General features: G+C 64.5%; 2 protein-coding genes and 1 long non-coding RNA gene across 5 annotated transcripts; 1 reads left to right on the top strand and 2 right to left on the bottom strand.

The window, feature by feature from the left end:
- Positions 1–2330: 2330 nt before the first annotated feature.
- LOC123381163 lies at positions 2331–3201 on the bottom strand. The gene is made up of 2 exons (XR_006587862.1): positions 2742–3201; positions 2331–2453 (listed from the first exon to the last, which is right to left on the bottom strand). It is a non-coding gene; the product is annotated as an uncharacterized LOC123381163 (long non-coding RNA).
- Positions 3202–4596: 1395 nt separating this feature from the next.
- Positions 4597–8868, top strand: JSRP1 (junctional sarcoplasmic reticulum protein 1). 3 transcript variants are annotated; one of them, XM_023243371.2, is made up of 7 exons: positions 4597–5155; positions 6209–6315; positions 6705–6742; positions 6903–7032; positions 7383–7559; positions 8127–8227; positions 8330–8868. In XM_023243371.2, exons 1-7 carry the CDS (start codon positions 4800–4802, stop codon positions 8777–8779), a joined length of 1359 nt encoding a protein of 452 aa, XP_023099139.2. In that variant the 5' UTR covers positions 4597–4799; the 3' UTR covers positions 8780–8868. The 3 variants fall into 3 exon arrangements, with proteins under 3 accessions (XP_023099139.2, XP_044899093.1, XP_023099143.2); XM_045043158.1 differs by having other exon boundaries at positions 5026–5155; positions 6087–6315; XM_023243375.2 differs by having other exon boundaries at positions 5029–5155; positions 6000–6315.
- A 231-nt stretch (positions 8869–9099) lies between these two features.
- Positions 9100–12522, bottom strand: AMH (anti-Mullerian hormone). Its single transcript, XM_011288073.4, has 5 exons — positions 11475–12522; positions 10755–10897; positions 10431–10539; positions 10181–10340; positions 9100–10104 (listed from the first exon to the last, which is right to left on the bottom strand). Exons 1-5 carry the CDS (start codon positions 11911–11913, stop codon positions 9186–9188), a joined length of 1770 nt encoding a protein of 589 aa, XP_011286375.3. The 5' UTR covers positions 11914–12522; the 3' UTR covers positions 9100–9185.
- Positions 12523–12642: the final 120 nt, after the last annotated feature.

Here is a 12642-nt window from a genome sequence, read left to right as displayed (position 1 = left end):
ATTGGCCCCGAGGGACTCCCACTTAGAATGATGTCAAGGTTCGGTATGTGGGTCAGTGACGTGGGGCGTGTGGCCATGTAAATTCCGTCCAAACGCACGGATCTCTGGCTCATGCTGAAGCATTTCAATATCCGCAACCGACTTTGCAATAAAAACCCAGGGGGGGGCGCCTGGGTGGCTCCACTCGGTTGAGTGTCTGACTCTTGATTTCAGCTCAGGTCATGATCTCACGGTTCAAGGGTTCCAGCCCCACGGCGGGCTCTACACTGACAGTCCCGAGCCTGCTTGGGATTCTCTCTCTCCCTCTCTCTCTGCCCCTGCCCCACTCATTCTCTCTCTCCCTGCCTCTCTGTCTCCCTCTGCCTCCCTCAAAATAAATAAACTTTAAAAATAAAACAAAAAGTAAACATAGAAAAGGCTTGGGTCTCCCTTCATCAGGTCCACCTGGCCCTTTCTCCCGTCCTCACTCCCAGGAACGAGACAGCAGAAGGGTCTTGGCCCCTTGAGCAGAGAAACGGGAACTAAGCAGTCCCCAGCCATTCTGAACACGTGTCACACAGCCCGGCTGTGCGTCAGGCCCAAGGAAGGCTTCAGACGGCTGCAACCTGGCCACGAATCCACACAGGCGTCTGCGGCCGTGCGATAAAGCACAGGACACCGAACCGTGCTGGTGACATGGTGACAGGCCGGTAAACACGCGGGTTCAAACAACCGGAGGGGGCGTCGACCAAGAAACGGGTGCGGAGTTATCTCACACGGGCCAACTATGTCTTTGTCTCGTTGATGTTTTCCGATGCCCTCTTCCATATTTTACTCTGCGGTGCCCAAGTGTTTTTACAAAGGTTTCATTTTAGAAAGAAAATGATCCACAGGCTGCCACCCGAACGTAACGGTGGCACCGTTCTTGGTCCCGCCCCGTGTGGACCGCACCTCTGTTTTTACTACGCTTTATCTTCGTTTCTGTAGAATTTCTGTTGCTAAATACAAGAGCAGCCGGTGGGCGTGACTCTTGATCTCGGGGTGTTGAGTTCGAGCCCCACGCTGGACCTAGAGATTACTTAAAAAGGAATAAATACAAGAGCAGAGGAAACTAAATACATACAGGCATGTTTCTTACAGACATTTCTTTGTATATATATATATATTTTTAATTTTTTTAATGTGTATTTATTTTTGAGAGAGAGAGAGAGAGAGAGCGCGTGAGCTAGGGGCGGGGCCCCAAACCATAACATGCTCCTAAGAGAAAAGAAAGCGTAGTTTATTAAACAAGATGTTCAGATCCTCACGGATGATGCTGGTTTTTAAAAAGTGAACACGGGGGCGCCTGGGTGGCGCAGTCGGTTAAGCATCCGACTTCAGCCAGGTCACGATCTCGCGGTCCGGGAGTTCGAGCCCCGCGTCGGGCTCTGGGCTGATGGCTCAGAGCCTGGAGCCTGTTTCCGATTCTGTGTCTCCCTCTCTCTCTCTGCCCCTCCCCCGTTCATGCTCTGTCTCTCTCTGTCTCAAAAATAAATAAACATTAAAAAAAAAAATTTAAAAGTGAACACGGAAGCGACGTCACCACGGAGGGTCACGGGAACAGCGAGGAAAGAATCCTCCGATGTTGCCAGTGTCTGGGTTGGGACGGGAGTATGCTGAGCTTGCTAAACATTGTCCTCGCTGAGCTCGTCTACGTTTTCTAAATGTTCGGGCTTTGTCGTGTAATAGGAAGAATGCGCTCTGTTTGGGGGTGCGGGGGCCGCTGGCCTCAGCTATGCGGGTGGGCACCTTTGTCAGCTTTCACGGTGGCTCCTGGGGGGAACTTACTCGCTCAGGGTTTATGCTGCTGGTGACCCACTGCTCCAGTCCACCCCCCCTCAGGGTCCGTCCCGAAGGGGCTCTCGCTTTCCAACTGCAAACCCCTGGGTCCAGGTCTCAGGATGAGCCTTCGAATATGGAGAAGAGAGCCTAGAGCCCCCCAGAGCAGGGGACCCCTGCTTCTCTGCACGGTCACGTGGGGAGAAGGAAGTTTGGGGATGTAGGTGTTTCTTGCAGCTGCCGTAACTAATAACCGCAAAATGAGGGACTAAAAACAACTTCTGGGGGCAGAGTCTGGAACCCAGGCATCCGCAGGGCGCCCTCCCCCTCTCTCCCCTAGAGGTGGGGAGGGAAGGGGGAGGGTCCTTCCTGCAGCTCCTGGTGGCTCGGACATTCCACCGGTGGCCGCGTCCCTCCGTGTCTGCCCCCCCACCCCCCGCGCGTATCTACATCATCTCCTCCCCGCGCGTGTCTGTTTCCAAAGTCCCTTCTCCTTACAAGAGCCCCATCCTGAGAATGTCACAGACCGGGGGGTTTGTAAACAACAGAAATTTATTTCTCGGTTTCGGAGGCTGGGAGTCCAAGGTCCAGGCGTCGGTAGATTCGGTGTCCGGTGGGGGGATCCCATTCCTGGTTCGTGGATGGCTGTCTCCTCCCTGTGTCGTCATGTGGGGAAGGGATGGGGAGGGTTCTCTGGGGTCTCCTTCATGAGGGCATTGATCCCATCCACGGGGGCGCCAGCCTCACGACCCAATCACCACAAAGGCCCCACCTCCAAATACTGTCACCCTGGAGATTAGGTTTCAACATACAAATTGGGGGGGGGGAGACACACGCCTTCAATCTGCAGCGGACCCCAATTCCCAAGTAAGGCCACGTCCTGAGGTTCTGGGTGTTAGGACTCGAGCATGTGTTTTGGGGGGGGGGTACAGTGAACCCAGTACCGGGGTCAGAGGCGTGTCCCAAAGATCAACCTTCGTCAAGGGGCCTCATGTGAGCCGTGGGGGAAATGTGGGAACGGGTCCCGTAGGGCGAGGGCCCTCCTGACTGAGTGCAGGCATATTTCCCACAAGTGTATGACGTTTACAGCAACCATGGGAGCCCGGCTGCGTGAAAATTGATTGGGATTCCACGCGGGGGCTCTCTGAGCCCAGAGACCCCTGTCCCAAGTCCTGATGCTCCTGCTCCCATGCTGCCTCCCGGGAGACCTGTTTGCACTGGGAAATTACTATGACAACCAACGTGTGTCTGGGGTGGAACCCACTCACTAGGTTCTGTTCTGATGGCGCGATATATTCCACCGTGTTTTGGCAGTTTAAATTCAACAGGGTCTCCTCCCGGTGCCGTTGACGTCGGGGCGGGTCACTCTGGGGGCAGAGCAGCGTCCCCGGCCCCACCAGCCACAGATGTCCCCCCCCCCCCACCCACCCACACACACACACACACACGGCTCAGCATGGGGCAGAGTCACCCCGGCCGAGAACCACAGACCTACGGTTACAGAAATCGTGTCTTTTCACACATTTTAAAATATATGGCTCATCTACGGTATTTAAAAGGTTTTGGAGGCTTTCAAAATAAGCCTATGACTTTTTTACTCTGACAGTTCACGTTAGTTGCTCAGGGTTCTGTTTATCCAGACGGCTCCTGTGGAAGGTGGGGACATTTTTGTTTGTTTTTTGTTTTTTGTTTTTTTTTTTACAGGTGATGAGTCTGGTATTAAGAAAAAAAGGACTTCAGGGGCGCCTGGGTGGCGCAGTCGGTTAAGCGTCTGACTTCAGCCAGGTCACGATCTCGCGGTCCAGGGAGTTCGAGCCCCGCGTCGGGCTGATGGCTCGGAGCCTGGAGCCTGTTTCCGATTCTGTGTCTCCCTCTCTCTCTGCGCCTCCCCCGTTCATGCTCTGTCTCTCTCTGTCCCAAAAATAAATAAACGTTGAAAAAAAAAATTAAAAAAAAAAAAAGAAAAAAAGACTTCAAAGCAGGGACTCCAACAGGTATTTGCACCCCCGTGTTCATAGCAGCATGACTGCCCTCCTTCGGTGGATGAAGGACAAACACACTGTGTCCACTTACACCCCGGAGTATGACCCAGTCCCAGGAAGGAAGAACGTCCTCCCACCTGCCACCGCGTGGAGGGACCCGGAGGCCACCGTGTGCAGTGACAGGAGCCAGACACAGACGGACACGTCCCGCGTGACCCCACGCACAGGAGGTCCCGAGAGGAGTACCGTCCACAGAGATAGAGAGCCGATGGTGGGAGCCAGGGGTGGGGCAGGGGGCGGGGAGTCCGTGCTTCCCGGGGGCAGGGTCTCAGTCTGGGGAGATGGAAAGTTCTGGAGACGGGTGGCGGGGGCGGGTGCAGGACAGCGTGAGTGCCTAACGCCGCTGAGCTGTGCGCTTAGAGACGGTTACGATGGTGAATTTCAGGTTGTGTGTTTTTTACCACAATAAAAAAATCAACATATAAAAATCCACGATGAACATGATCTCGACCTTTTCTAAAGACGGGATCTGACCCCGGGCTTGACCACCCAGCACCTCTTCTCCTCTCCCTAATCGCACCCGTCGGATGCCAGCGAGCAGATACACGCGGCGGGTCCGCCACCGCGAGCAGGAGCGAGGCACCCGTCCCCGCCGCCCGGCGCACGGACCCGAACACGCGGCGCCCAGCGAGGGAACCCGACACGAGCGGCCACGCGGGGTGTGAGTCCGCGTGTGTGAAACGTCCGGAACGGGCTCATCCACGGACGGGGAGGGGGCCCGTGGGGGCCGGGGGAGGGGCGGTGACGGTTAACGGGGAGGGGGTTGCTGTTGGGGAGACAGAATGTTCTGGAGTTGGCGGTGGTAGCGCCACCGCGCCCATGGTTGTGAGCGGTGATTTCATATGGATTCCAGTTGCGGAAACAGAGGCCTCCCAGCTGGCGTCGTGCCCTCACGCCCCTGGCCCCACAGGCCCCAGGAGCAGGGGTGCAGCTGAGCCCCGCACGTAATCGGTGCTCCGCATGCCTGCTGATGGAATTCGAGGGACCCTCCCTGGGTGCTCCCGCCTCCAGGACCTCCCTTCCTGGGCTCGGGGACGGCAAACAGCTTTCCCAGGCCACCGTGGCCAGCCCAGCAGCGGCTCTGTGCTGCCACGGGGGTGGGGTCACCCTTGGGCCAATGCCCAGTCCTGCTCTGAGCGTGGGGGACACCCCAGCAGCAACCTTGTGGCCGGGCCTCCCCCCCCCCCCCCCCACTCGCTGCAGCCTGCTGAGATCATTGGCCCAGGCCACGGCCTCCAGGCACCTGTTGCTGTCTGTCTGGGGGCCACCCTCCCCGTGCTCCATCTGTCCAGCGGGCTCACTGTGGCGGCTGTGCAGTAAGTAGGGCAGGGGGCGGCCTGGGCAGAGGTGGGGGGTCCCCTGGGTCTGGGGGAGGCCATCTCGGAGGTCCGCGGGAGTCCCCAGCTCTCGTGGCGGCCCCCCTACATACCTGAGGGCACATACCTGCGGCCTGGCCTGTCGGGGCCCCTCCCCCAATGCCCTGCTCCAGCCCCAGGGAAGGGTCACTTTTCTGGCCGGAGACGTGACACAATGGTGCTGGCAGCCAGGGGCACTGGAGACCCCAAAGGCTTTGGGAAATCGGCAGGACTGGGTTCGACCACAAGCTCCCTCCGACCTCTGGCTGACGGCTGTCTCCAGAGACTCAGTTTCCTCATCTGCCCTATGGGAGCAGAGGCAGTGGGAGGAGGCAGGGGCCCCAGCATTGGGGTCAGGAAGCTCCCGGGTGGGGGGGGGTCCCTGCCCCTCCCTGCCTGTAGTGCCCAGAGTGAGGCTGGTCCTGACCGCTGCAGCGTGAGCTTCTAGATTTAGGGGTGGGGGTGGGGTGCAGCAATGGCAGACGAGGATGGTCCGGAGACCCCATGTGGACAACAGCCTGGGAGGGGCTGGCACCACGTCGGCCTGTCGCGCTGGCTTCCACGCCGGATAAAAATAGTCCCTGCTCTCAGAGAACATGAGTCGACCCTGGGGCCAAGGGTTCTGGTCTGGGCTCTGTCTCATCTCCGTGTGACCTTGGTGAGGGGTGGGTCCCAGCCCTCTCTGGGCCCCAGCAGCCTCCTTGTGCTCAGGGAGGGTGGGCTATGGGGAGGGGTCCCAAGGCAGGGGGCGGGGGCACGAGGGCAAGGCTGTCCCGCCACGCCAGCCTGAGTGTGAACTTGCCAGGTGAAGGGGGTTCCGGGCAGAGGCGCCAGTAATGGCTGAGGTGAGAGGCGGGGGCCAGTCGATTCGTGTACACGGGGCGCCCCCCAGGTCAGGCCCACAGCAGGGCCTCAGCAAGTGCAAGCCGCCTCTCGGGCAAGACGCCTTTTCTGCAGCCCTCCTCCCGCCCAACTCCGGATCCCAGGCTTCTCAGACGTCTCCATGACAACCAGGGCCTTGCAGGAGCTGGATGGGGGCCTGGGCAGCTGCCAAGCAGGCCAGGACCTCTCCACGCTGGCTGACCCCTGCCCTGACCAGCCCCCGGAGGACAGAGCTCGAGGTACCCGCAGAGGCACTGGCAGGATGGAACCCAAGCCCCTGTCTTCCCATTGAGCCGGAGGTTGACCTCCGGAGACCGGGACCTAGACTCCCACGTTGGACTGGTTTAAACTATGCTCCCTGTTTCCGGCCTCTGTCCGTTAGTGCCTTGGGGATCTATAAAGAGCCCCAGAAACATAAGCGCTGGGCCCCGCGGGTCAGGAGTCAAATCCCCGCTTGCCCGCAAAGTGCTGTGTGCCTCTGGGCCCCACAGTGCCTGCTGTGAGCCTGTTTCCTTTCTAATCTGTGAACTGGGAGCCATCACCCACCCTTAGCCCTGCAGAGCCCAGCAGAGGGTGGGATGGGCCCGGGGGTCTCACGACCTTGACTCTCTCTCTTTTCCTATTACAGCAACACCGAGGCCGGCCGACTCTAGCAGCTGGTCCCATGTGAGCAGCCGGGGCCCCCGGGGTTTCGACCTACGATGCCCCTGCAGCCAGCGATACGCTGGCCAAGGGGGTGGCTTTCTACACTCCGTGGGAAGGGTGTGGGCTCCCTTAGGGGAAAGAGACAAAGGAAACACCCCAGGCGACTGGTGACTCCTCATAGGATTCTCAAGAGCCGGCAGCAGAGGGCAGCCCCACAGGCAATGTGGACGCCAGGCCCAAGAAGACAGAAAAGGAGCCTGTGACCAAAGTGGCCCTAGGAGCTGGGAAAGAGAGGCTGAAAGTTGGAGCAAGTAGGCTTGCAGAAGGCAGGGGTGAGGTGGGGGCGTGGGTGCGGCCCAGCAGGGCGTCAGATCCTGGGCTGCTGGGGCTTTGGATGCAGGGGGAAGGGAACGGGGCGCAGTGGGGCTGCTGGCTGGGTTCTGTCCCGGGTGTCACCAGCGGTCACTAAAAGGGCTTGGGACCCTCTGCTAAAGCATAACACAACCTCAGCCTCGGTTAATTACCTTCTAGATTATTCTCCCCATCCCAGGGAAGCTCCGAGGCAGGCATGCAGGGCCGCGTGACCAGGCAGGGAGGAGCTGAGATCAGGGCCCAGGTCTGCCCCGTGGGGCTGTGCCCAGCCCAGCACTTGCTCCCGCAGCTCCCCGGAGCCCCGCCCGCAAGAAGGCGCAGGCCGCCCCGCCCCCGCAGCGGCCACCGCCGCCCCCGGCCCCGGCCCTGAGCGAGGAGCTGCCCTGGGGAGACCTGTCGCTCAACAAGTGCCTGGTGCTCGCCTCACTCCTGGCGATGCTGGGTTCGGCCTTCCAGCTGTGCCGCGGTGAGCCTGCGCCCTCCCGGGTGGGGTCTTGAATACCCGCCCCCGCCTCCCCGGGCTGGTCCCCTTCCCCCTCCCCCCGCCCCCGCCACGGTGTGGACCTCAGAGGAGTGCTCCTCCCCCCACTGCCCCGCCTGGTGCAGGCACACTGCTCAGCGACTGACCTTGGGCGCCCTCAGGGCGGGGCCTCCTCCCCCACCCCCACCCCCACCCCCACCCCCACTCCCACTGGGTACCTGACCCTGGGCCCTTCCTCTCCCCGCGTCGGATTTTGGCGCTCTTCCCCCCTCGGTGAACAGGTCCTCACCCACCTCGGGCCCTGCCCCTCCCCCCGCCCAGGACTGGCCCCGTGAGCCCCCTTTCTAGCGTGTGCGCTCCGGGCAGCTCTTGTGGCCCTTTTGCACCTGGAATGAGGGAGACTGGGAGGGAAGGGGGCGCCCCAGCAGTGAGACCCTGGAGCCTTCCCTTCGGAAGGCTCGGAGAGGGGAGGGGGGAGGGCTTCAGCGGGGGGGACGCGGGTGGAGGGCGCGGTGTGCGCCGTGGCCTGGGCTGACACCCCTCCCCTCCAAGATGCTGTGGCGGGGGAGGCAGGTACCCCTGCACCTGTCCCCGAGCCGTGGGTACCGCCCAGGTCGGCACCGGAGCCAGCGTCGCCCCGGCCCCCGCCCCCGGTAAGCGCCTCCTTGAAGTGACCGCGGGCGGTGGGGGGAGGGGCCTGGGCCGGCAGGGGAGGCGTGCGCTGACCCCACCGTCTCACACCGCCGGCGTGGCAGCCGAAGCCCGAGGCCTGGGTCCCCCCATCGGGACCGCCCGCCCCCCAGGTGGAGGCGGAGGAGAAGGCCGAGGTTCCTGGGAGCCGGGAGGCTGCAGAGAAGGCTGCTGGGGAAGAGCGCGCGCCCGAGGAGACGCCTCGGAAGGAGGAGAGGCCTCGGAGGGAGAGGCCGCCGAAGGAGCAGAGGCCGCCGAAGGAGCAGAGGCCGCCGAAGGAGAGGCCGCGGAGGGAGGAGAGGGCTCGGAAGCAGGAGAAGCCACGGGCCGCCAGGGAGCCCCGAGGAGCCCTACCGCGGCGCTGGGAGGCAGGCGAAGGGGGCCGTCGGCCTTGGACGCAGGACTCTGGAGACCCCGGGCGCAGGAAGAGGCAGGCCTGGGGCTCCCCGCGGCGCCCGGACGGGGACCGGCCTCCGGGCCGCCAGAAGCAGCGGGCTGGCAAGGGGCGGGACTGAGCCAGGCCTCGGTACTGTGATACACAGTCCAGGGACCCCCGCTCGGTGGCCCCCGCGGTTCAGTGAAATAAATTGAGTGCTGCAGCCCCCGGGCCGCCTGCTCTTTTGAGCCTCGACGCCGGGACCTCCCTGGGCCCGAATGGCGGAGATGGTAGCTCTAAGGGGAGATGGGGGGGGGGGGGGGTGGAGAGGGCGCCGGCCAGGCAGCGACCCGACCCCGCCCCGCCCCTCCTGCCAGGGCAGAGCTGGCCGGGAGGAGGCCCCCCCGCCGGTCCCCAGCGCGCGCGCGCGCGCGCGCACACACACACACACACGTCAGCCTGTGCTTGCTGGTCTTTATTGGGGCGATGATGGGGGTCCGAATAAATACGGGCGGGGACGCCACTCGGGGGGCACGGTGCGGGGCTCACCGGCAGCCGCACTCGGTGGCCACCATGTTGGGCACGTGGTGCGCGCTGATGCGCTCCTCCGACAGGCTGATGAGGAGCTTGCCCGCGTAGGCCGTGGGCACGCAGCAGGGCGGGCGCGCCAGGGCGGCGCCGCGGGCCTGCATCTTGAGCAGCAGCACCACGTGGTTGCCGTAGCGCGGGTTGCGGTCGGACTGCGGCCAGCCGCACGCGCCCTGGCAGTTGTTGGCCTGGTACGTCTCCGGGATGAGCACGGAGCGCTCGGCGCGCAGGTCCACGCTCAGCTCGCGCAGCGCGCACGGCCCGTCGGCCGCCCCGGCCCCCGCGCTGCGCTGTGCCCGCGCCGGTCCGCCCTGCTCGCGCCCGCGCCACTCCGCGCGCAGACCCTGCAGCGCCTTGAGCAGCAGCAGCGCGCGCAGCGGGCCGCCCGGGCCGCCGGGGGGGGCCCCCGGGTCCCCCGAGTCCCCCGAATCCCCGGGGCACAGCGCGAGCAGGCGCGCCAGCAGCGGCGTGGCGGCCGGCGGCAGCCCCGGGAGCCCTCGCAGCTCGGCGGCCGCGGCCTGCAGCTCGGCGGCCACGCGACGCGCTAGGCCGGCGGCCCAGGGCGCGGACGCCGGGCCGCGCGGCGGCGCGGGGTCCCCGGCGGCGGCGGCGGCGGCGGCGGTGGGCGTGGCGGGTGGCAGCAGAAGCAGCAGCAGCGGCTCGTCGCCGCCGTTGAGCAGGCGCTCCTGCGCCGCGGGGTCCGACAGGTTGACCAGGCCCTGCGGGAAGCCGGCCAGCGCGCCGGGGTCCAGGGCCAGGCGCGCCGGCGAGGCCTGGGCCGGGGGCCCCCGCAGCGCGCGCACCAGGCGCGTGAGCGTCTCCAGGAAGGGGTCGGCGCTGGACCGTGGCTCCTCAGGCGCCTGCTCCTGGGAGGGCCTGGAAGGCGGAGTTGGGCGGTAGGGGCAGGTGCAGGGTTCCCCTCCCGACACCCCCAACGTGGGCCTGCGCACACCTGGGCGGCGGGAGAGGCACTTGGTCCAGCAGGCCACGCGCGGGCAGCGGTGCAGGCGCGGGCCCCGGCAGCAGGAGCAGCGCCGGGGTCATGCGTGTGAAGCAGCGGGGGTCGGGGCCGAACAGCAGCTCCTGCAGCTGGGCGGTGCTCAGGGGCGCACCTGCGTGGCGGAGCACGGGGGCCTGGCTGAGCGGGGGCGGAGGACCGCGGGCCGCCCACCCTTACCCGGTCCCTCTCTTGGAGAGCCTACCGTCTCTGCGGGGTTGCAGGGTCAGGGTGAGCCCGGGGCTGCGCCAGGCCCCTTCTGGGTGGTCCACCGCCAGCACCAGGTAGCGGGTGTCCCGGGACTGACAGAGGCTCTGTGGAGACGGGGGCTCAGCCTAGCCAGGTGGGGGGGGGGGGGCGAGGACACCAGCCCTGCTCTGCCCATTGCCCTTGACACCCCCCTTCAAGGTTCCAACCAGCGGACTTGGAACCTTTCTGTTCAGCACAGTTAAAAAACCCCATTCCCCCTCCTCTGTTGGGGGAGGGCTCCTGGAGGCCCCAGAACTAACCGCCTTCAACACCCCGGTACCTGGGTGCCTGGCAGCCCAGCCCCTGTGACCGTGACCTCGGGGCCAGGGCCGGGGTACAGCACCAGCATCGCCAGCTCTAGGGGACCGGCCCCTCCAGGCGGGGGCTCCTGGAACTTCAGTGAGGGTGTCGGCTCCCATGTCACTGTGGCCAGGAGGGACAAATAGGGAAGGGGCAACACCTGAGTCACCGAGGCCCCAGCACCTCCCCGAAGCCCGTCTTGCAGTCCTGCAGGGAGAGCCCCCACCCGTACCGGGAGAGGCTTGACGCCCAGACATCGGGTGCAGGGCCTTGCCCCAATGCGAGGAGCCTGGAGCACCCCATGGGGTCTCTGTCTGGGGCTCTCCTTAGCGGGGGAGCCCATAGGGTCCCCTGGGAAACCATTTCCTCCAGCAGCGTCCGGGAACAGGCCGCACACTAACCACCCTTGGAGGAGGGGTGTGGGCGGAGCATGGCTCTGCCCGGACTCCCTTCTGCTCCTTCGTGGGGTGGGGGGGGCGGCAAACACCTCCCAGGAGGGCTGCAGGAGGGGTGGGCTTGGAAGCAAAGCATCGGGGGGTTTGCAGCCCCCAGACACGAAGGGCCCCCACTTCCTGGGCCCTCAGCCTCAGCCTTCCCCGGAGGCCAAGATGCGTCTAGAGTTGGGCTCCGGCAGGACCCGGTCTGGAAAGAGTGGTGGCAGCGTGGCACCCCCCCAGGCCGTGGCCCCCTCCCTACGTACCTTCCTCCAGGTGCAGCACCACCAGCCGCCGCCCCCCGGGCTCCCCCAGCCACGCCTGCAGCTGCCGCAGAGAGAACGGGGCGGCCTGCCTGTCCCTGGGGGTGCAAACTCCGAAGGTGGCCAGGCCGTGGGGACCCCAGCGGGCCCGCCGCACAGCCTCGAGGAAGGCGTGCTCGTAGCCTCTCAGCGCCCCCACCACCCGAAGCGGGGAGCCGCTCCCGTTACCACCCCTGTCCAGCGTCACCAGGCACAGGGGGTCTTGGGGACTGCCCGGGGGCTGCCAGTCCCAATCCGGGTGGAAGATGAGACCCCCGGTGCCTGTGGCTGGCCCTCCAGGCAGGGCCGGGGTGCTGGAGACCTCTTCCCCAGGGTCCCCGGCCATCAGCAGAGCCCCCATCACCGACAGCACCAGGGCCGGCGGAGAGAGCAGACCAGGCATCCTGGCTGCTGTGAGGGGCCGTGTGGCTCTGGCTTATATGGAGGAGACCGGGATGTTTGTGCAGGAGCAAAGCCCCTATCTCCTTCTGGGGTGTGACCTTGGGGGCCAACGTCTGGTGCCCCGCCGTGGGCCTGGGCAGGCAGAGGAGCCTCTCAAAGCCTCTTCTGTTCCAGCCTGACCGCCTATCTTCCTACCCGTGATACAGAGTGCCGCCCGTGCCCAGTTGGTCCAACGACTGTCCTTGATGAGGTTTTCCCCCTCTGCAGGAGGGAGTGGGAACCAGACCGGCGATCAACAGCTCTGGAATGGGGGCAGGGGGGCAGGCGCCCTGGAGGCCTCCGGCACCCGGCTCTGATGGGGACCGGAGATCTTGGTGTTCAGACCGCTGGGTGCACGTGGGCTTGGCCAGAGGGTGGTCTCCCAGCGAAGCTGGGGCTCCCCAAGTGCTCGCTCACACTGCCTCTTGGCACCCTGGAGCTGCAGAAGCACAGCCATTTGGCTGGAGACCCCAAGGAGGGTGAGCGGCCGCAGAAGAGAGCCCAGACCCGCTGCTGACTGCCTGGGTCTGTCCTTCACCCACCGGCATCCTGGGAGGACACAGGGACACCGAGGCCCCAACCCCAAGCTCCCCACATATACGGTGGGGGTGCACGTGAGTGTTCGCCAGCAGCGAGTGAAGCTACCACACCTACTGACCCACAGAGCCTCCCCCCCCCGCCCCGTTCCCCC

This window comes from Felis catus, chromosome A2 (assembly GCF_018350175.1).
Source record: "Felis catus isolate Fca126 chromosome A2, F.catus_Fca126_mat1.0, whole genome shotgun sequence".
NCBI classification, from domain to species: Eukaryota; Metazoa; Chordata; class Mammalia; order Carnivora; family Felidae; genus Felis; species Felis catus.
Note: the sequence above shows the minus strand (reverse complement) of the source record. Positions and strands in the feature narration are given on the sequence as shown.